Source organism: Mastacembelus armatus, chromosome 18 (assembly GCF_900324485.2).
Source record: "Mastacembelus armatus chromosome 18, fMasArm1.2, whole genome shotgun sequence".
Lineage (NCBI taxonomy): Eukaryota > Metazoa > Chordata > Actinopteri > Synbranchiformes > Mastacembelidae > Mastacembelus > Mastacembelus armatus.
The window spans coordinates 2,182,055-2,206,234 of NC_046650.1; the positions used below are offsets into that span (position 1 = coordinate 2,182,055).

The 24,180-nt window shown below is 39.4% G+C and overlaps 2 protein-coding genes across 4 annotated transcripts in view; one reads left to right on the forward strand and one right to left on the reverse strand.

Moving 5' to 3' along the window:
* mllt3 (MLLT3 super elongation complex subunit) overlaps positions 1-20,280 on the reverse strand; it is a 44,195-nt gene extending 23,915 nt beyond the window's left edge. For 2 of the 3 annotated variants that reach the window (XM_026318487.1, XM_026318478.1), the window contains exons 1-2: positions 16,535-16,667; positions 15,515-15,695 (exon numbers count right to left, since the gene is read on the reverse strand). In XM_026318487.1, the coding sequence (XP_026174272.1) occupies positions 15,515-15,695; positions 16,535-16,546 (193 nt within the window). In that variant the 5' untranslated portion in view covers positions 16,547-16,667. Of the gene's footprint in view, positions 1-15,514; positions 15,696-16,534; positions 16,668-20,211 lie in introns of those variants that run through there. The other variant, XM_026318497.1, reaches the window with a different exon arrangement.
* The window catches only part of focad (focadhesin), a 30,874-nt gene continuing 25,179 nt past the window's right edge, over positions 18,486-24,180 (forward strand). The window contains exons 1-5 of the mRNA XM_026318453.1: positions 18,486-18,539; positions 21,137-21,207; positions 21,431-21,505; positions 21,827-21,981; positions 23,029-23,127. Of these exons, the coding sequence (XP_026174238.1) occupies positions 21,154-21,207; positions 21,431-21,505; positions 21,827-21,981; positions 23,029-23,127 (383 nt within the window). The 5' untranslated portion in view covers positions 18,486-18,539; positions 21,137-21,153. The remainder of the gene's footprint in view (positions 18,540-21,136; positions 21,208-21,430; positions 21,506-21,826; positions 21,982-23,028; positions 23,128-24,180) is intronic.

Sequence of the window (24,180 nt, forward strand, 5' to 3'; positions counted from 1 at the left end):
ACCTTTGCACAGTATAGTACATATGATATACACAGCATGAAACTTTAGATATACCATTAAAGAAAATGGAGAGCTCCCACACACTCAAGCTCTGACTCATTTATACAACTATTATTTATGTTCATTTTTAAAAGGGCAGCTTCACTGACTTTATACAAGAGAACATGGTTGTTTTTGTCCTACAACGTTTTGGAAACATAATCACAAGTGTGCGCCTTTAATCTAAGAGACTGCAGTTTGACATGCCCACAAAAAGTGTCCACTCAAGGAGAATTTACTGTAGTAGACTTTTTCAAGGCTTTCAACTGTATCTCATGGTCTTACTCAGCAGATAGAATTTGCTCAGAGCAAACTGACTCTTGATTTCCTGCAATAACTCACATGTTGAGGAAGACACTAAAATAAAAGACTACCTAGTGGGTCGTGAGTTCAGTTTTTAATGGACACAAATGTCATGAATATTTAAAAGATGTTTATTACAAATTTAATAATTACAATAGCTACCTTTGTTTAGAGCTGAAATGATTAGTTATTAGTTACACACTGGTTGACCACAGCCTTGACACCTACTTTAAAAAAAAAAAAAATCAAAATGTTAGTGACAGCCCTAGTATCCTAATACTATGTACAACAGTTTGCAAATGAATAACAGTATAACAGAAAAGGCATATACAGTATAACACCAGGAAATACCTGATTATTATAGAAAGTAATCTGATCCAGCATGTGGTGCCAAGTATTTGACAGGTACTCAAAAGTATTTCCCAGAGCTCATTTTAAAGTTGCAGTCCACCCATGTAGAACCAAGAAAGAAAAACCACAAAGTATAAGCATCATGGCTTCCTAAGCATATATATGACAGCTTGGCTCCCAATGATGATGGAAATACCTTGAGTCATCAGTACAGTCTAGTCAATACTGTGCTCTCCTGTTACATTTTGGATCCCGGCCCTTCAGGAAGCAGCAGTGATTGATGGCTCAGCTGACTACGCTGAGGATGACCTCACCGATGGGGCCAGGCCATTCAAAACCCAATACCATTGAGCAAATATTATGAGTTAGAGTTAATTATCCAAGTGGGTCGGGTTCAATTACACCCAGCAAAAAGAGCCCATTCAGCAGCACACCTTTACATAACTAATATGGCGAAGGAGATGAGGTACACCACCCCAAAAATGGAAAGAAAAATTCACAAATCTGTACATGCGTTTGTATATTTTTTTCTTATTGGCCGGATATTTTCAGTGCAGCTACAGTGAACAACACACTCCACAAATAATATTATAATTGTTTAAATTATGGACTGGCTTTAAACTGAAGCGTCATATGCATGTCCATGATCCACAACTGAAAGTAAAAACCAAAAAAAAAAAAAAAAAAAAACAGCCAACACTGTGGGCTTCTTGGAAAAATATTTCATGAAGTAGGAAATAAACATCAGAGGCTGTGGATCATGCTGTTTTCACTTAATCTTAAATCATACAGTAAACCTTAATTACATTTTTCAATGCAACTTTTAACTTTTAACCACTCCTCATGAATAAAAAAAAGAAGAAACCTTGACTCTGGGGCTGGGTACCAATTTCATGAATTGATGTGATTTTGATTCACAAGGTCTCGATTCGATTCACAATAACTCATTTAATAATTTTCCCATTCTGCTTCAGCTTACCTTGAGTTGGCACAGCTTGCATATGGCTTTGCTTATGTCCAGCTCTTCTTTGTTATCATACTTTTCAAATTCAAAATGCTGCCCCACATCTGCCTTCAGGGCTGACAGTGCTCTCACTGTTGTAGCTTCTGTCACATTTTGGTTCTCCCTTGCAGGTGCACTAATCTCCGCACAGCTTGATTAGCCCGCAAAGCATGCCAGAAATGGCATATATTTAAAAATCGATCTCTGGATTTTTAGAATTTCAATCAGAAAATCGTTTTTTTTTTTTTTTAAAACCCAGCCGTACTTGACTCTGGTTAGGGAGCCTGTACACAAATGCTTCAAGATTCATCAATTAGCTTTTCTGTCATTGTAACAGCAAATCTGCCACACCCTTCTCAGGTGTGATGGTAAACTAAATGTATTTGACTAGCGGTCAAATAAAACAACCAAGTTGAACACTTTACATTCTGCTTTGGGAAATTACAATGTGTAACTAACATTCTCCATCCTTCAGCTCCACCTCTTATTCTGTAAAGAGTCACTGTGGGGCTGGAGCCGATCCCTGCTCACGCTGGGTGAGAGGTGGAATACACACCGTGTGTGCATCACCAGACTAGCACAAGGGGACACATAGAAAAAGCCACTCATATTTACACTTACAGGCAAATTACATTCACCTAAACACTGCAAAAAAAATCTCCCCAAACTTACCATCAACAAAACACCCCCAGAAAAGAATCTCATTTAAAAGGTTCAAGTGACAGTCATATAGTCAAGGGGTTAAAATGAGAGGAAACACCTGAAAGCCATACAAAGACACAAGATAAATTAAATAAATTAAGAGGTTGGTGCAGCATCTTGGCTGTGATTTTGTAGTTCAGGTTGAAAGTTAGTAATATCTGAAGGAGGGTCTGAGAGGCAGAGATGCACAATGCAACCACTGACCTGTAACAGGAAACTTGCCAGTGGTCAACGAAGCTTTCAAACAGGGACAGGGCTGCATTGTTTATTAACACAGCCTTGGTTTTAAGAGAGATGCCAATCACAGAACAATGCCAGTCACAATGTATTTGCCCTTTCTACACAGACTGGTTTGTAATGAGGCCATACTAGACAGCACGTCTGACCATAAAACAAAAGACAAGAATGGATATAAGAAATTCTTTAATGAGGCTTGTGACTAAGATATGGGCTCCTTCATCTGGCTGATTTACTGTTAATGCTTTCTCCATCCTAATGAACTGTTCATTTCAGCATTGGTTGTCCCATAAATGTCAAGGATTTGGGTGGCAAGTTTCCACACATGCACCTCATGCAACTTAAAAATATGGTTTCTTATATGAGAGAGAGAGAGAATACTGAACTGTAATTGTCAAATTTCAAAAATGTGTACATATATGATATTCCATTTTACTCTCAAGTATCTTTTATTTTTATAAATTTTTCAGTTACCAAAAGCTCTGAACACCTATGTGTAACATGAAGGATGTCATTAGACATAAACAGAATTTATCATTCTACAGTTCCATTTAATTGTACAGTTTTCTTAGCCTTTTAGCTCATTGTTTGGGTTTTACAGCATACATTTTTACTATTCTGATCAGAATTGCTATATGCAATAGATAACTGCATGTCTGTACTGTACCAGTTGCACATCCCCTCAATTCTGCTGAGCTACTTGGCCTCTCATTTAGCTCATAGTATTGTTCAACTGTGTTTCCAGAAGCAAGCAGTGTCTCAGTGAAAAAAAAAAAACTAATAAAACCACTGTGGACTACCTGCTCAGAAACAGACATACTAGCTTTCAGACACCAGCTGGTGGACACAGAAACATTTAGCTCCACTATAATAAAATGAAATATACTTCATTTTGATTAATTACTGTATTTTTCGCACTATAAGTTGCACATTTTTTTACTGTTACATTTTTTGTCCTGCAACTTATATGTGTATATTTACAGTAATTTTGTTGAGAAGCTACTAGCGTTAAAAGGCACTCTGCGCACTGAGGATTTGTCTTCCCAAAATATCTATGTGTGCTATGTGTGGACGATTTTTGGGCAACTATTAGTGTTCATAATTAATATGCAACTAAATGAAAAATGAAAATATTCCCATCTCACTTGTTTTTTTCCATCTGTTAAAGTGAGAAGAATAAACAACTCAAAACTTATAAATAAACATTTCGGACTTTTCAATAACAGTCATAAGTCTTCCATTCATGGTGTCGGTCAGTTTCTTGATCTGGATCAAGATGCTTGGCCCACAAGTTTTCAATAGGGTTTAGTTCCAGTAAGCAAGGGGCACATTATTATTCTTTCATTTAGGGCCTTTACTGGCTAGCCATGCAGAAGAGTACTTCGATGCATGTGATGAAGCATGGTCCTGAAATAATAATAAAAAAACAAACAAAAAAAAAAAACAAAAAAAAAAAATCATGATCTTCTTGAAAGATGCAGATAATGTTAGATATTTCTTATCTCAGTCTTGACGTTTCAACTTATGCGTCTTGTTTAGCGGTGGTCGGATTTCGGCCTTCCTCAACTTGGCCATGTCTCTAAGCAGTGAACACCTTGCACTTCTGGACACTTCAGAAAGTTTGCAGTTCTGGAATATGACAACACTGGATGATAATGGGTTCCTGGTCGCTTCACATTTGATCCTTCTCAAATCTTTGGCAGTTGACTTTGTGTCTTGTTTTCTCAACACGTTTCTTGCGACCCTGTTGACTACATGCAACAAAACTTGGTTCTGTTCTAGGTTCTGACTAGATTCTGATGGTTCTGTAATCCCACCCCAATATCTTTCAGGAGTGCTGCATCTCTGAAAGACTTTTTATAATTTTTGATATATTAGATTATGCACACCTTGATATAGGGTGTTGATCTCATTAGGCCACACCCTCCCTTATTACACAAATACACATCACCTGATATGCTTAAATCCAATAAGCATTCAAGTTTATACAGCTTGAAGTTGGGAAATATGCATAAAAATGATGATATGGTCAAAACACTTACTTGCCTAACAATTGTGCACACAGTGTAGTCATGATAGGAAGCTCTGTAACAATGGTGGGGGCTAATTAGCAGCTCAGTAGGGCTGGTGTCTCTGGTTGACCGAACACAGTCCTTTAAAGTCCTATATTTTCCTCCACATCCAGACGGAGTCAAGATTAATCTGTCAAGATTAAAGACCAGAACGCAAGAAACATCCAGTTTGTCTTGTAAGCCAATTCACTGAAGAAGAGGCCCAACAGGTGGCAGTCTGAGGGTAGTTAAAGGTTAAGCAGGTGTCAGGATAACTGCTTTCACACCTCTCTTCCCATCATGTAAAAATACTTTCATTTGGTTCAACTGGGGCTGATTAGCTTCAGAATCCTCTTTCCATTCCAATGGCACCCAGACAAGTAGCACATAATGGAAAGACAGAGTCAGGTTTATAAGAAAAAAAAAAAAAAAAAAGAGGTTTTTCAGAAAGTCAATCTGCTGATAAACCATGAACAGTATCAACTGCTAATAGATAAAATAAACTGGAATGCCTGAATGCCAACAAATGAAACACTATAATATAATCTGGCTGATGCTTGGTTTGTCAGGCCAAAATTAAAGGTGATATTTGAGAGGCCCAGAATCCCTGAGTTTAACTAAACCTAATCTAAATTTCTGACTCCTCCAGCACCCTAACACACTATGAATTTGTCCTTCAACTGAAATCAAATATTTTGGGATAGATAACATTGTTGCAGAAATGTGTTGTACTTGTTGGTTTCTTTCTTTTCTCTTCTCTTCACCTGGAGAGTCTGGGCACTGTGCTACCATTCCATCATTCAAAGCTTATCTTGTTTGTTTTTTAAGTCATCCTTGTAGGAATCCAATTTCAAGGCTTCATTTACCTCTACTGCTGCAGAAAAGATTGAAGTAACCAATCACTTCCTCTCCGACTTTACATTCATTTGTACTTTTTACTGTTTTTACACCTCTGTCCACTTTGTTTTGTACTATTTAAAGTTAATCACTTATACATACGTACACAAGAATGGTTATGTGTGAAAACACGTGTGTGTTTATGGACTGGCAGGTTGAGCACTCGTGCTAAAGAAATGTGTTAGTGCTCTGCAACTACTGTATGCACTAGCAATAGGGTCTGTAAACTACTGCCTCCAACACACCAATAAGATATATCTGTGACAAGCAATGTCTGCTGACATATGTACCCTGCTCCATGAAATACCTGACAACTCCAAGCACTTCATTAAACTGAGGTAAAAGTCATATACACTGGTTTATAATTTTCCATAAAAAGGCCTTGTACAAGCAGAGATAAAAAAGGAACAGCTAATGCAGATAACACTATAGCACAACTGGAAAGCCTCTGCAACCACTACTTATGGCAAACAGCCAAGCTGCAGTCCCAACACTTTCCTCTGACAAGGGTTTCTTTTGGCTCACCTCCACATTACTGCAAATTCCACCAAAATGACTGACTGGTAACGTAACACTATGATTGGCATACATAGTTGTGTATCATGCCTGCAAACTGGCTCCACCTATCCCAGCTCTGGGTGGAGACTATTTTGCACCTTATCCATATGTGCACCAGTGCCATGACGCATCACAGCTGGGGCTCCCTCAGACCTCACATGTGTAGATGTGCTGCTGAATGGAGACTTTCAACATACAGCTATACTAAATCTACCTACTATTGATTTAGCTAACTACTTCTAGATTCTTTGAGGGGTCAATGGAAAGGCCATGGCACCATTAAAAATCAAAAAGGGGTCATCTCATCAGGAAGTTCAGGATTTTTTTTATGGCCATCTTCCATTAGGGACACTTCCTGCATATGGAGCTGAGGAAATGTACAACTTACTGTACTTGTTCCTACTATGAGGAGCATGGATAGCCAAGACAGTGTCTTAACACCAAACAAAGACTAGTGGGTCTGGAATCAAACTTTGATAATGATAACCCATAATAAATTATTAAACTATTTGGGCAGTGTAGAAAATCTTGTTCTAGAGGATATACTGCAGAGGGAAACAATTCAACGGGAAGAATTTTTCTTTTCCCACGATCGACTGCTAATTTTGTTGTGCACATGCACCCACCTGGGGCCGGCTGAACTCAAAAAATATCTGAAGCACAGCAAGCTGACCAACATTTCTGTTTTGTTGTCCTGTATGACCAGCAAAACTACTGTGGCTGAACACACTTCCCAGAAATACAAACAGAAAATCCAAAGAAAACAGACATAAAACTAAATGTGCCAATTCCACCAACAACTTGAAACTTGAAAAATGGCTATGACACTAAAACCATAATGTATTTCAGTTGTCTCAACAACATAAATCTCACAGAACTGTAAAATTGTATTAGAAATTCATGCTTTGAAAGGGAGGGGAAAAAAAAAAAAAAATTCAAACTGTAATAACCTATTTGTGCCAAACACATAAAATAACGATTGGTTAACTGTGGTAAATAATTTCACATTTAATTGATCTCGCTGATAAAAAGTGTGTGCTTTGGTGATTCCTGACTCAAATCCCGCAATGTGCGGAGGTGCTGTAAATAAAAGACAAATGTTTTATGGCAGGGCCAAGCAAGAAAGGAGTGAAAGAGCTGCCAAGAGACAGCCCATATAAACCACGCTTCAATAAACCACTTCCTCCAACCTCCTTTCATTGACTGAACTGAGGGAGAGGCGGCATTTACAGCTCAGTTCCTGTTATTTGGTGGTGACTGCCCTGTCGATCTGCACCACCACCCCTTCTCCGTCCTTTCATTCTAGCATCAGCCAGCCTGCAGCTTTCCTGGCTCTTGCTTTCCTTGTGTTCCACCAAAACTACCAGGTATGATTTGTGAGGATTCGTAAAACAATTACTGGCAAATCCCTGCAGCCTTTTTGATTTCTGCCAGACACTGGATAAGGAGAGGTGGGGGTTCCTCAAGTCCTTTACAGAAGCTGGATCTTTTCACCCAAAAACGCTGTGCATACAAGCTCACATTTAGTCCCTAATATACGCAGAAAAGACCTTCCATCAGCAACACTCAAACTTGTCATCCAGCTACTGTTCCTTCTGTTGAATATTGTCAGCTCAGTTTTAGACACATGCTTTACATTTACTTATTTTATATTAGATCAAATCTATGATGTGCTGCTTCCTACAGTTTTTTATGCAAATTTTACAAATGTTACAAAGTATGCAGCAGTGGAAAGCAGGATATTTAAACCTCTACACAATACTAGTCTCACGCTTTGAATTAATTGCTTTAAATATGTGAAGTTACCCAAATAAGTCTATGTACTGGACACAGTAAATGGATCAAAAAATACAAGCTTCTATCCAAGTTCTTTCAACCGAAACTTTCCAGAGCTAATTGAAATGACAAAGGTTAGTTCACCATTACCTCCAAACCATGAGATCCATCCTGAGTTTCCTTCACTTGATGCCATGTTTTCTGTTTGACATCAGGGGGGTTAATTCCAGTATAACTGCCCTGGCTTAATGAACAACTGGTAATGGATCATTATTCCTAATGCAAGAGGAGAAACACACAGCTTCCTTAAAGGTGAAGCTAAGACTGAACATGTGGAGTGTTGTAGCAGCCTGAAAGAACATGAGCACTGAGGGAAGGAAAACTACTTCAATTATAATTTTTTAATAAGAAAAAGTAGAAATAACAGGTAAATGCAAAGACATGGCACAAGAAGACACAGGGGGTACTTCTACTGTGCACAAGCAAATCATTACCTCATTTTTAGAAATTGAATGGATTTTCAAAAATTAGACCAGTGCTGTAGTTACTTGTAGAACAGTAAATTACAAAAGACAAATGCACATCTAAAATGTGCCATCCCTTAATTTGAAAAGGCACTAAGAGTTTGAAAAAATGAAAGTTATAATGCTCCTATGGATTTCTAGTTTCATTCCTCTCTTTCTACAATGAGGAATGAAACGAAAGAAACCACACATGCACACATCTACAGGAAAATGTGCATCATCTTCTATGAAGATATCAATAGTGTTATCATCAGAGCTCAGAGAGATCACATTAGCAAAGCCACAGAAAAGAGGAACGGAATGCACAGCAGCTTCTGAGACATATTTCAGCCTGAGGATCTGTATCTTATGTATAGGTCACTGCAGTGACTTAACTTATGTGGTATGTGCACACAAGCCACAAATTAAGCCCGAGCGGAGGATGAGGGAAGTTAAAAGGTTTCATGCGAACGTTCCAGAGAGCCCAGGAGATGGCCAGAGGCTAACATGTTGGCCCAATCATTAAGGCATCAATCTGTGGGGTGTGTGTACACTGTACAGGGCTTATACTGTTGCCAATCTGGCTAACAGAACACTCTTTCTTTACAGAAAGAAGATACTCTCCCATTCTCAACTACTGTTGTCTAGTTTGTCTTACAGGCCCTTTGAAAAGCCTACAGAGGAGATATAAACTTGTAGCTTCAGTTACACGTGTAATCATTCATAAAACTAACATATTCAAAAGTTTCAAAATAAAATGCACGAAACAAATGAAAACATGGCTGGACAAGTCTTACACAATTGCAAGTATTTTCATGTTTCACTTTTGTAAAAGAAAGACTTCCAGGATAAAGACTAACCTATGGGCCGTACCTGAGGGTAATCTTTCCATTTTAAGAAAAGCAACACACAGCCCCTTCCTTAATATTTCCAACAGGCTGCACACGCAGGATGGGGCAAGCCTTTTACCATAAGGGATACATAACTCTATAAAGATAATCACAATAATTTTTAATGGAATCACATACACAGATCACAGCCAATGACATGGAATGATATTGGAAACAAATGAGGTGATAAGTTACTCCTGTTAAAAAGATGTGCCTGTGCTTATCCACAATATGGGAGAGGAGCAGAAATTGGAAGTATTAGTCTTACACTGTTGAGTACATGTGATACAAATCTGCTATTTATTTTAATTTTATTATTTTTTTTTCTTTTACATGGTGTGTACCAGATAATTCCTGTATGATCTGCCTCATGCAATTGAATTAGATCCACATCTTGGCACTCCACCTTGAAAGATAGACAGTAAAGATTAGGGCTGTTCAATTATGGAAAAAAAAAAAAAAAAATCATAATCACAATTATTTTGGTCATTATTGAAATCATGGTTATTTTATGTGATTACTCATTGACATTGGAAATAGGTTGCATTTATTGAACAAAACAATGAATTCTCCTTAAAATAAATAATATAAAATATGTTCAAATGTATAAATAGCGGTTCTAACACCACCGCGTAGCAAATCTTGCACATAATATGTTTGTGATCCACGTCCGCTTCTTCAAATCCAAACTGTTTCCAAACAATGGAATTGCTTCTACCTCTTTTGTTGACTAAAGACTTCTGTGACTGTTCTTTCCGCCATCTTCACTCGCGCTGATTTTTAAATGCCACCAGATACCACATATGCGACTTTTTTCACTGGACAGTATAGGCTGAGAGAGTTCAGGGGAAAAGGGCATGCACGTCATTAAGAACGCAGGCCAAAATAACTTGAAAAACGAAATAATCGTTTTTTCTCGATGACATAGTTTTTGTGATCGTTGAGACCCAAAATCAAAATTAAAATTCGATTAATTGCACAGCCCTAGTAAAGATCCAGTTATTCCAGGACAGCTTTGACAAAGGGGCTGTTGTGGTTTGTTGTTAGCTCCTGGATGAACAGTTCTTACACAAATTACCTAAAACCCGAGCTTGTAGAGGTGATATGGGATAAGACTGTTGGTCTTCAAGTAACACCGAACAAAGAATGGTGGATGAGTTCACCTCACTACAAACTCAACCCACCTTGGTAAACCATTTCATACAGTATCACATAAATGTATGTATTGTCACGTTTAAACACTGCTGCAACATTTCTTCACATTAGCATTGCCAGTCAATCAGTCTTGTCTGCCTTATGTAGAATTGCTGTAGTCACCACTAATTATCCACTTCACCATATAAACCAGCACAAGCTGTAGTCATCCAGGAAATATCCATAGCCCTGTATGAAAAAGCATAAGCTACAGTCGTTCAGGAATTAGCCACTACCCCTAGCAATGGCTCTCAGATGAACAAATTCAGGTTTTCAATATTTAAAATGAGCTACAAAAATATTCTCTTCTGCTTTCCCAGAAGCGTGCTATATCCAAATTTAGGGATGCTGTACATAAAACTAATTTATAACATTAAATGTCGAACGCTACATTTCTAATGTCTAAACTGACACAATAATAAAGTATGCCTTTGTGCTTTGCTGACTGCTAGACTGGGGTTTGGCTCAATTAAACTGGCCGTGGCTGTAGAGCAAGGCTAGGTTAACTAAGACATCACCACAGCCTTCCCAAGAGGGAAAAGCTTGATTTCAAGTGTGAAACAAAAAGCATCTTGGTCTTAAAAGAAACACACACAAAACTCAGCGCTTGTGAATTTTTCCAGCATTATACAGAACACAAATCGCAAACTCTTTTCACCAAGCTGGCCTATTTCTTTCCCATTACACTGTCTTACATCTTTCCATAAAAGTGACAATCCTCTGAAATATCACAAACACCTTTGAAGAGATGCCATCTCCAGAGTAGATTAAATGGCAGCCGAGGCTCCAAATGAGGTGCTTAAGCAGCATGAGCCGCTGCCGCCTATTGCCAATATAGCACCCCCTTCACTGGTTCCAAAGAGCTTCTTTACCTCCATTTGTTCAAACAGCATTGCCATTTGGCCATCTCCATGGCAACGCCTCAACGCTGGCCCGTTAGCTGCATTGCAATAATGAAGCACGGTGGCAGCTTTACTGACTAATTCGTCATTAATCTTAATGTGTGTCTGGCAGCTTCTCTGAGCTTCACAACAAATCCCTGAGAATGTGGGAGGAAGTTACGCTCACAGCCTCTTATCGCTTTCGCTCTCTGTGTTTTGATGGTCACACCTTGTGCATGTGGAAATTTGCGTGTTGACATGTTGATAAGACAAGCCATCTTTGAGCAATAGAGAAACAGCTGATGTGGAATAGCTGTATGAAATCCTATCAGCATGTTAGGCGAGCCTACCTGTTGTCAGCATCTTTATAAGAGTAGATCTAAACAATAGATGCCTGATAAATTAAACCAGTATGTGAGCCAACTGGCAGTGATAAATTCCAGTCCTTTTTTTCAGTCTGTACTAAAGGGTTTGAAATATGATTATAGCTCCCTCCTTTCACTTGCCCCCTTTCTTTGAAATCTTGATCAGCCATTGGGGATCCCAGGTCCACATAATCATACTCCAGATGCCAGCCAGGCTGCAGAACCATGACGCAAGGTTCACACACCTAACCTCCATTCACTGAACTCTGCTGTCAGTTATGCAAAGGATGATCCAGGTGGAGGTATCTTAGAACGTGAGGCTTTTACTGAAGCGTTTCAGCTTTTGTTCCAGTTTCCCCATTTGAAAGACAATAAAGACAAAACAATAAATGCAGACATTGTACTGCGAGACCTGCCTTTCACAAACCAAGTAGAACTGGGAGAAGTAAAAATGATGTTCCAGCCCATTTAGTTTGAGATGGTTTCCAAGGCTACACAGTATGAAACCTATCACAGCCACTTTCTTAATTCTCCACAAATATTCTTGCTGCCCATAAAAGTAAAAAAAAAAAAATCCATAGACACAAAGCACAGCACACAGACTGTAGGTCTGAAAGCAAAATGTTAACACTCAATTCATTCTGACAGGTTTACTCTGTGCTTACGACCTGTTTAAATGCCTCTCATTTTATTTTAGAGCGGATGGAGAGTCACCACTTATCTTGTAGTGGCTCATTGGGGGGCTGGAGCCAATCCCAGCTGACACTGGTTGAGAGGTGAGGTACCCTGGACAGATCACCAGTCTATTGCAGGGGTGACACAGAGACAGAAACATTCACACCTATGAGCAATTTAGAGTCACCAATCAACCCAACCTGCATGTGTTTGGACTGTGGGAGGAGAGAAGCCATACAGGCACAAGGAGAACATGCAAATGCCACACAGAAAGGCCTTGATTGACCACAGACTCAAACCCAGAACCTTCTTACTGTGAGGAGACAGTGTGAAATCACTGCACCAACAACTGTCTAGGGATGAGTGCCAGTGCCCAGTTCTATACAGTGATTTGTTAGTTTCCTGGCCCTAAGAATCCCTTTATCACATCTGTTGTTCACATTCTGTTTAATTTACACTCAAGAAAAAACGGTGTATGTAAACTTGTGTTAAGTCAGTGCCATCTTGTTTAAATAGCTATCCTGCATCCAACATGTCAAAGAATTTTTTCTTGATAACTTCAGGCAAGGTTAATTCTATCATGCATTTTAAAAAGTGATTAATTTCACTGATCAATATACAAGAATTAATGTTATTTCCACTGTTGTTTTTAGACCCTTCAGCTCAGTAATATATCCCTGCTTTAGGTTTTATAGTTCATTACTATATCAGTGTCAGACTGTGTCGGTAATTGGCTTATAATCACAGTTGAAATTTGGCCATTGTTTTGTTGAAATGGTTAAGCTGTTCCGCTATGTCTGTTTACAGCAACACAGTTGAGTTCTCACGTGGTGGTACTAGTCATCAGTCTTTTTTTCTGCTGATGCCTGTGGTGTCAGTGAGAGGGCAAAGAGAACCCATCCCTAGCCTCAGGCTGTAGACTTCAGCCACATATCACATTTATCAAGACTGAGCTGGAGCTGAAAGTGCAGGGGGAAGGACATAGTATAGGAAAGGCCAAAACTCATGTGGTGCCTTGTAATCAAAAGCCTTTAAAGAATAACTTAAAGCTCTAAAGGTTCCATATCAGCAGAGGGAAATCTGAGTTATAGGCTGCTTGGGGGCACCGAGGTAAGTGACTACAGGATAAGAATTCAAACTTCCCATGTATAGTTGGTCTGTCTCAAAAATATATATATATTTTTTTACAAGTTTGAAGTCCATTAATTTCTAAGCTGATCATTAATCATGGTGATATATATACTTGCTACATCAGACCAAGACCACTCAGATATTCTCAAAGATCAAGGCATGACACAGAAAGTACACACCACAGAAAGTGGAAGATGATTCTTCTAATAAAGAGCAGACTTTGGACAGTAATTTTATAGTGCTATAAAGATATTTTGAGTTTCATGTCACCAGCAGGCAATTGTGTATGCTACATCAATGCATAAACAGTTAAGTACAATAGTAATGGTTACCCTGATTTCATCATGTCAAATTAAAAAAGTGTCCAGAGCCAGATTGGTCTTGCAGGACACTTGCTGAATGCTAAAACAAGCCCAGGAATACATTTGGAGCTACAACGATCAGTTGATTCATCCATTAGGCTGTTAAATCCATCTTTCATCAACCTACTTTTTGGCAGAAATGCCATTTTAGGGAATACAGTATTTTTGTTTTAGAATGCTGATTGAGCAAGATAAGCTAATTTAAGTATGTCAAAAGACATTACATCAATACAAACATGCATTGAGAATTTGCCACATGGTTAAAGGTTTACAGTAGAGAGGAGTCTACATAAGAGAAACACAATCTTGGGTCATTATTCCAAAGTGGTGGCCATAGATCACTCTGTGATGCACAACTGCTGACGACCAATTATGAGCTATGGGCATGACACACCGCCTGCATCGAAAGATGCCAGTTCAGATCAACAGAAAATGAATCCGCAACCATCGTGTTTCAAGTAAAAAAAAAAGCTAACTCTTTATGGGAGGGGTTTATTTCTTTGTTGTATCATACATCTTTGTTGTAGACAGCTGTAAATCATACATCACTGTGTTTTAGACTGATGGGCAAACAAAACATTATTTTGAGCTTTGAAAAATTACAAGGGTGGTTCTTTGATTTTTTTTTTTTCTTTCTAAAATTTTAAAGACAAAAAGACAAAAAAGTGCAGTCTTGCACAGTTTAACATCCAATAAACCTGCAGGACTGCTGTTTTCACACAGTGTATAAGCAGCTTATGTATAACGGTTGTGAATTTATGCGTTTGTGGTGGAAAGAAAGCATAGCTAAGTTTATTTTGAACAGCAATTATCAGTCCAACCTTGACTTTAAAGACTTCCTATTTTGCAATACTTGTGTTTAGGCTCAGCACTTCTAGGAGCTAAGTGCCAAGTAACCAACCACAAAAGTCATACCTGCCACTGCTTTGTTTTACACATACATCCGCCAAACCAAGAAGCTCTTACATACAAGCTGTGTCTGTTTCATGTTCAAAAGCATCACCAAGTACCATTAGTTCTGTTTGGGATGGTTTCAACCCAACACATCTATACAGAGTGACATTTAGGAGAAGCTTTAAAATGCTCCTAACCGACAAACCAACATCAACACAACATAAAAAGCATTTTGGATCATTAAACATTATCTCCAAGCTTTTCATTACATTATCTCCAAGTCCCCTTCGAATCACAGAGGGAATGATGCACATAGGTTGATTTATTTGCCAATACATACAACTACAACACTGCAGCAGGACATTTCCCATCACAGAACCAAAGGCTGTTGCCTTTTCTCCACTCTGTTTGCATCTCAGCTTTTTATTTTACCAGTACAGAGATATTCAGAGCACAATGAATCGCACTTTTTCCTACCATAGTCCACAGTATCAGAGGTCAGAGTCAACTACAGGGACTCAGTGGCTTGATCAAGGACACATGAGCACTGTGGATGCTTGCTGATATGAGGCTTTGAACCCTGTTCATTTGTTTGAAAGGCTCCACCTCTCACAACACTGGAAACCCAGCCGCCCTGAAGAAATGGGGCCAAAGAAAACATGGAGCACATGTCCAGTATAATGCTAGAATAATAAGACGTACCTCTTTTTGGTTTTGGGAAGCTTTCGTGCAGGTGAAAAACTACTTTCTCCACAAAGTGCTGAATGTTGCTGTGCTCTGGTCCTCGGACAAACACCATCCAGTCGTGGGTAAAACCTTCCACAGTGGGTTTCTTTCTCACTTGGGCACGGTGACCAAGCTCTAGTTTCACCTGAACAGCACCCTGTGAAACAAAAGTGTTAGGCTACTGCTCGAATCAAAGCATAATAATAATCAGCATCATCATCTGAACATTTGGAACAGAAGCGTTTGACGGGCTATGATATATAACCTGAAATTAGAATAAATCCTTGCAGTTGATGCTGCTCTTAAGACTTTTACCCCCCCCCCCCCCCCCTTTTTTAAAAACACAACAGCCCATCGTTTCCTTGTTTCTTGCATGGAGAAGTTTACCCCGATTTCCATTCAAAAACCTGCAGATTTAATGTCGCGATCCCTTTCGGCATATCCATGCACCTGAGAGAACCTGACTTTTACTGTTAGCTAAAGGCTGCAGGTAAATTCTTAAGTACCACGCCTGAAGCAACATGCACTTACAGAAATTTTAATTAGGCTACTACTGAAATTTGTTCCATTGCTGTGTACAATGTGGTAAAGGTGTTGTTCACAGATGCAATGCAATGAGAATTAAAAAGAACTTCCCGCTCGATAAAGTCACATTTTACCAGATTTAACTGATACTTTATGCACTGAGAGTAACATTAGGCCGAATTTAAGGATGGACTGTGTCCATTCTTCAATAGCCAGAATTCATGCATTAGCGAAAACGCATTTATGACAGTAACAAGAAAAATAGTAAAACTACCAGGCTTTTATTGGAATTTTGCATTACACAGATCATAGGAGAGAGCGGCACGTATCGGCTCTAGCTAGCTGTGCAGACTGAAAATCCTCGTTTCGGAGTAAAAGCCACCGACTCCTCCGTTGTGACTAAACAGTATAATGTCCAAACACAGTCCATTAAAGAGGACTAGCAGGCAAATCCTTCAACAGCCTACTCACCGAGTTGGCCATCCTTGAGGCCCCGTATTTCTGTTATTTCATGGAGAATTAGTTTTAAATGAGAGCAGAGGTGCGTACAGTTTGCCTCTAACAGCGGACATCGTCTCTCCTGGACTGAACTCACGCTCAAGACTTTCAAAGCCTCGCCGGCTGTCAATGACCCGCAGTGACCTCAACAGGTTCCGCTACTGTCTTTCAAAATAAAACCTCGGGAGTGAAAAGGTACTTCCACCTGGGGCACCTACCCTAATTATAGAATATTGTTTTACCTATTATCTTGCCATGTATTGGTTGCTAATCAATATGCACTGAAATCACATGATGTCTACATTGTATTAATATTCATATTATGATACTCACAGAAATGTACATTGGGATTTGAAAAAAATATTGTGATCAATCCATATCCTCACTTACCCCGTAATATTTTCACCAGACACCAAAATTGACGTCCCTAAAATGTTTACGTTTATTTGGTTAGCTCTTCAGTTGACCATCTCCAAATATGAAGCTCCATAGGTAGTTTCAAATCAGATTTAATAGAAATCAATAAACAAGCCGTAGCTCGTACGATAAGTTTAAATAAAATACTTCGGTTTGTTTACTCGAAATTATCATAATGCACACAGAATGCTTGTTTTTATACCCGCAGGGCTCGTGATATATTTTTCTAATAAATGCTTGTTTTCACACCTGCGAGGGCTCACAGCCATGCAATTCCTGCGTGTTCATACAGGGCAGATACAAAATTTTAATTTTGCAGGATGGGCATGCTTCTAACTACTGATACTCAGTTATTTAAATACGGCTTTACTGAGAACTGTGGGGAAAGTAAAGCAAGGCGAATGCCATTTGTCTTTTATGCTCATTTTGTTTTGAAAGTAACAACTCCCAATTTCCGTCACTTTTCTTTCTAAATTCTCCAACCTTCACGACGCTGTGGGGTAAAGCGCACGCGCAGCTTGGTGTGTCCGCTGGGGCCGCAGACACAGCACGAGATAGAAAGAGCCAATGAGGGAAGAGCAGACACACGAACGTCCAATCGGGTGGCCAGCACCTTTCTGTAATTATGTTGCCTTCAGGTCCCACGGGAAAATCGGTGAGTGAACATGTTTTAACAGTGTATATGAGTCAGGAACATTTGTGTTGAGTTGTCCTTTTGAGGTCATTGTTTGGTGGATGTGGTGCTGGGTGTTGTCTTTCCTGGGGGGGGGGAAAGTAGACCTACCCTGGGGTGCACAGGTGCAAATGTGTTCTGTTGATTGGTGATCACGTGATGTCATCCATGCTTTGTGAAAAGCTTTCTACTAAAATGAGTCAACAGATCCACTAGCTCATTGACTGTAAATAAATAAATCTCAAAGATTAATACGTAAAGTGATATTTAGCTGTTTTAAAATATGAAGTACTGCTTTCCTCCACAGTGTTTTGCAGGACAGGACATGGACATAGTTTTTAAGAGGCAGCTGCAGGAGAATGTATGAATTTCCTCACATGAAGTACAAGAACATAAATTATATGACGCCAGGTTTTATCTATACACATTTAATGAAAAAACTAAAATATATTCAAATCAAATGAAATGTTAATTCTTATTTTCATGCTAGAAATACATTAGGCATTGAGCAACTGAGAACAAACAACCTTGCTACGTTTACTAATTGACAACTCATATAGTATATAAAATTAAATATATTTCAGTATTTAACAATGTATTACAGGGGTGTCCTGTGTTTTGACACAGAGCAGCCGTTTCGCGCTCTTACAAAGCGTATAGTTCACTGCTTGAGAAGATTTTTAACTCATCTGTTAACTGCGAGTAAACCTCTGTATATGTCTCTGGATGTTAACATGTTGTAAAACTTAAGTTTTGAATAGCGGTTTGATTGTTACACTACAATGGAGGTTATATTGCGCGACAGGAAGTCCGCTCCTTATCAATTTTGGTCCTCGACGCGCACCTTACTCTCACGCGGCTCGGCAAGATCCTACTTAGATGAGTGAGGTAAGGTTTGGCCAGTGTCATGTTTGGGAAGTTTCCACTGACAGATTGAAATGTTATTAATATGCACTTATTCTGCAGCAGTATAGGTCCAGTCCACCTGTGTTTATTTTTACAATGAGACAGTAAATCACCCGTATCTTGTGTCGATACGCCTAATGGGGCTGTCATTAGCAGCTTGCTAGCCTGTTTGTTGTATTTCATTTAGTCATAGTTACTAAGGCTCCCTGGGTGTATAGAAGCTTTTTGTCCAGCACAGGTGTCTCCTACAGTTTGCTCTATGCGACACGACTAGCTTGAATATGCGCTGAAGGAATGCCCGTTGAAAAAATGATCAACTTCGTCTTTACTTACTTCTGAACAAAATATTGTGATGCGCAGGTCGCTTTTGAAATATGTGCCGGTAAAACAGAAACTGTCCTTTGATTCGGCATGCTAAATGCATTGTGTAAACAATAAAAATACAATTTGGCTGCCAAAATACGCAGTTGTAGGCGGAAGCGTCATATCGTTGACGTAAGTTAATTCTTGCTGGGTGTATTTGTAAAGTGGATGTAATACGGATATCTTTATATGAATGAAATGGGCATGGTAGTGACAAGAGTGATACTCTACCATGATTAGCAATACTATAAATGATTGTTTCCAAAACATCTTTTCATGCAACAGAAGTCAAGTAAAAACAGTGACGACCTTAGTCTTTTTACTGCAAGTGTATTCTTGTTTAAATCAAGGCATTTTGTTGGCTGTGTGGTGGTACTTACTATTTAACATTTTTGTGTGTGGTTTTATTTTAAACTTTTTGTATGTTGGAGAGGTCTTCATGTCTTGAAGCGACCTGCGCATCACAATATTTTGGTGGTACATATATTTCTTTGTCTGCAAGACAGCCAGTGTTGCCAAATTGTTGCTACACAGTTTGTACATGTTAAGAATAGTGTAAAATTTCTATTGCTGTTTTATATAGAAATAACATAGAGAAAAGCAGCAGGTTTTTACATTTTAGAGGCAGGAACTAGTGAAAATGACAACAACCTGCTGTTGGTTTTCTTTGATTGATTGCTACTTAAGTAAATAAGCCAAACCAGCACTAAACCAACCTGTTAAGAGAGAGCTGTGGCATATATGAAAGAAAACAGTCACCTGGCCCCGTCCAGGTCGTCCATCATGGCTGTGTAAGAGTGTGTGCTGTGCTCTGGGCATGTGTCATTTCCAGCAGCTAGCATCCCACAGTAAAGCCGGGGGGGCGGAGGGGGTGTTGTAAAGCACTGTTGGCTTAATGTGGTTCATGCATTGTCTTCCCCTGTAATGCTATTGCAGACCTGGCAGTACATACCAGCCTATATTGTTTTGCTGTAAGGTAAATATGCCGCAGAAAGCACTGGAACAGTTCGGTGTACATACTTTTAAAAGCTAATCTGTTCATTCTCTAAATCAGAGAAGTCTTTAAATTACAGTATCACATAAAACATACTGACTTGTGCTCGTTAGTTTCAAAGAAAAGTAAACTTTTACCTGCCCCATCGTTATCGAACTCCTCTAAATGTTTCATTTTAAAGAAGCTAAAGAATGCCAGGTGTTAAAGGAGTGGCATGGAGAGTTGTCCTGGTTTTAACAGGCACATTTCCAGTGAACTGGACTATAGCTGTATGTTAGCAGGTGCAGCTGCTCTTACCTGTTTATGTGGACATGGAGCTGAATGAGAGTTGGAGCCAGTCTAGAGCGTACAGGAGCAGGGTGGCAGACAGAACAGAGAGCAGACTGGCTTATCAGTTAGATAACAGCAGGCAGGGGTGGGTTGGTCTGGGTGTGTATTTGGGAGGGGTGGTGTAGGGTTTTTCTACCTAAGGCTCACATTCCCTGGATTTAGCTGTATGTTAGGACAGTGTATCAGTTTACAGATATTGTGTAAAGTCAAATAAGTTTGCATAAAAGTGGATAAAATGTTCCCATTTAGGAATTAAAGTCTTTCTTTTGGTAGTATCTGAATTTAGATGATAAATCTTTTTTTTTTTTTTTTTTTTTTGATCACTATATGTATCAAAAATTGATCAGCAGTGTTCAAAAACTAGTAGTGCTGAGTTTTCAGTGTTGCAGCCCTAGACCTCATTAAAAACTCAGGACAGTTCAGTGTTCCCTGATGAAAATGTAAGTGTCGGGCTGGTGAGTAGCTGTGCAGGTGTCTGACAGCTGGTGGTCAGCACCTGTGTAGCACACTGTCCAGCTTAATACAACAACCTGAAAGGGTCTTAACAGCTTGTGAGTTGGTGAGTGGGGGAGGTATGCAGATGACTGGTAAATAATTTAATGCAAAATAATGTCATGGCTGCAGGCCAATCATTTGATAACACATAGCAGGGTTCAGCTTTCAAAGGGGTCAGTGTATTGAATACCTCCAAGCAATGCTTCCCCCTGGAATGTTTGGACCATTAGGACTGTGAAGCAACAGGTGGCTGTATCATCTCGCTGCTGTTTAAGAGGCTGACTTCACTGATACCTGAGTTAAATAGGAGGTTTCACCAAGCTTCCACTGTGAAATGCTGTTTTTGCTGAATACGTTTTGTTAACTTGTACTAATGGAAATTGCTTCTCCTCTCCAGTACAACCGGCAAACACGATGGAGAGTTTAAAGGCGCGATTTGATTTTCCCAGCCCTGTCATACAAGTGCAGGTGAGCTGCTGACTTATGGCCAGATAAAACAGTGTCATGTTGTCTTTCTGCCCTTTCCCACATCTGCAACATGTGTTGTTGTTAATCTCCTGTCCTGCAGTAATTCCACAGGTAGGGTTAGTTTCTTGTACCTGGTTCTGGCTCCCAGCTGATAAAATATTAAAATTTTTAGGTTAATGTTCTTGCCAGATAGGTTTTTGCTAACATGTTTTTTGTTTTGCAGACAGTGAGAAATCTTGTTGCTGCTGTGCTAAAGGAGAAAGGGCAAAAGGGGCAAATTACTCAGTCCTCCCCTCAGGTGAGCTACTCTCCATCCATCCATTTTCTATACCTGCTTTTTCCTGAAAGACAGGGTCACAGGGAGGTGAGCTACTCTTCAAAATAATATTTTTTGTGGTTTAAAGGCTTTTTTACTCACTGATGTGAAGTGTTTCCTGTTGTATCATATGGTTTGGACATGACATAGTACATACAGTAAGGATTCAGCAAGACAGTGAGAGTTGACCATGTAAAGTATAGAATCTACTGTATACTTTCATTATACAGTGACTACTCACAAATGTAGGACAGGAAAGTCTAGCTTTAAATCTCAGTTGACTATGTTGATGGTGTACACCAGGACCCGGCATTGGAGGCTCTTTGGCAGCAGTGCTGCAGTGACTGCGCGCTGGTTCGTTCGGTCTGCTGTGATGCTGTTGTGCTGCTGGTAGATCAGGGCCACGCAGACCTGCACTATGTCCTCAACAGTGTCCTCAACCTCCTGCCCTCTGCCAGGTACACAAAACTTACAGCATGTGTCAGTCATATAACATCTACAAGCCAGTTCCACATACTGGATTCATCAGGAAACCAGTGACAATGTTAAAAATGACAGCACAGGAACAAGGAGGCGATGAGATACCTCTCCTACTGAATTATGCCCTAATACATTACTAACTACTTGTTGCAGCTTTCATGATGCTAAACCTTAATGCATCAAAGATATTTTAAATAATACAACAAATGAGGTTGTTAGGGAGAGGAGCAGTGTAAGGTTATCAACACTTTTAGTATGTTTGTATATTTATGCTGATGAATGAAGAGGAATAAAACAAGACCACATAAGCTTAATGAAAAAATAGCTAAATAGACCACATCTACATTTATTGACAAATCACCACACTACATACTGTGCTTGTAGCCTCTGTGGAGTAAGTAGGTAACCCTGCACCTGGATCCAGAAGCATAATTCTGCCTTCAGTAACAGGATACTGTCACATTGTCCTTGTTCCCTCTGCTTACTCTGATCCATTTATTCTGTTCGTGTCCTGGCCATTAGAGTAGGAGATGGAAGCCTAATGGCAACGTGACCTTTTCTCTCCAACATGACATGACTCAGCTTGTACAGAAACAGTTGAATCAGTGTTTAAAATAACCAGTTTGTCAGCAGCTGGTGGAACAAAAATGCTTATCTGGAGTGCCTTTAAAATAGGATATATTTTACAGCTGAACAAATCAGTGTTTTTATATTAACAGTGTATGGAATGAATGGACATGATGTGAAATGTGTTACTTGTAGTGAAAAACACAAAAGAAATGATCAACCCTGCAGTGTTCGGCTGAGGCTAGCTGTTTCTCTGTTTCCACTCTGTGTGTTAAGCTTGTCCAGCTCTGCATTTAACAGACATTAGACTCATGCTGATCTTCTCATCTGGCTATAGTAACCAAGGCAAATCTATGTTTTGGATATCCCACTATTTATAATATTCTTTAGAGTCTTTCTTTCTGTTTTAAGTTTTTCTTGGATGGTGACTCTTTGTTCTTCTGTTGGACTGTGAACAGAAACGTGCAGGGGCTGATAAAGGTCATCGGACGGATACTACAGATGCAGGCAGACCAGAGAGACAGAGAAACACACTTCACCTGTCCTTACTCCATCAGGTCAGCCTGTCATATACACAGCATGTGTTTTCTCTGTGTAACTTGCTCTGCAGTATGACAAATTGCATGTATAGTTGTGACTTTCTCATGCAACACAAAGACTTTATACTGTTTCCATAGGATGAGTCATGCTGTCTATGACTAGTAAACTGATCTTACTATGTCAACACATGCGTAAAGAGATTTAAAATGGGCACAGCTCAGATTAGATACAGTTTTTAGGAGGGAATTGGGTTGGATGGGGTTGATGGGAGATTCAGGGAAAAATTGTCATATGTTGTTACTCTGGTTATCAGACGGTCTTGTGTAAACGTACTCTATGCATCAGATACACATTGTGAGATTAGTTAACAGGAAGCATGAGACTTAAACAGTGGTTTATATTATATTATATATTTGGATCATGCTACGTAATTTATTTTTACACATACTCCTACACTCTGCTTTGGTTTCACACCATAAACAGTGTTGTCTACACCAGTTCGTATCAGCTCTGGATTGGTTGTCCAGTCTGTTCCACGGGAACCAAAATGTTGTTGTTGTTATGCTGTGAAATCAACTGGTTATGAATGTTCATGCATACAACTCCCCTTAAAAACAGAAATTGCCTCATGTCTGTTTGAGTACAGTTTAAACAAATGAGATAAATTTTAATTAGTTTTGTTGGGACAGAGCCAGGCTATCTGCTTCCCTTTATTCTAAGCTAGGGTAACCATGTCATGACTCCAGTGTTGTACATAATGACATGAAAGTGATATTTTTCACTGATTTTCAGTGTTTCACGGATTTTCAATTCAGAGCAGGGTGTTGTGGTACAGGTTAGTCTCTCTGGTTGCCAATCTGCTTCAGTGTAGTGTTGTGTTCCCACTGAAGCCTGGATGGCCCTCCCCCTCATCCTGCTTCTCCTCCTCCAGCCTTAGATATGCACCTCTGCCAAGATTCTGGGGCCTCCTTAATCAGTTGCAGCGGGTGATAAAAAGACTGAGCTGCTTTGGCTTTTTTCTTTTCCTTTTTCCTTCATGTTTCCTTACCTCCCCCCTGCTTTCCACATTT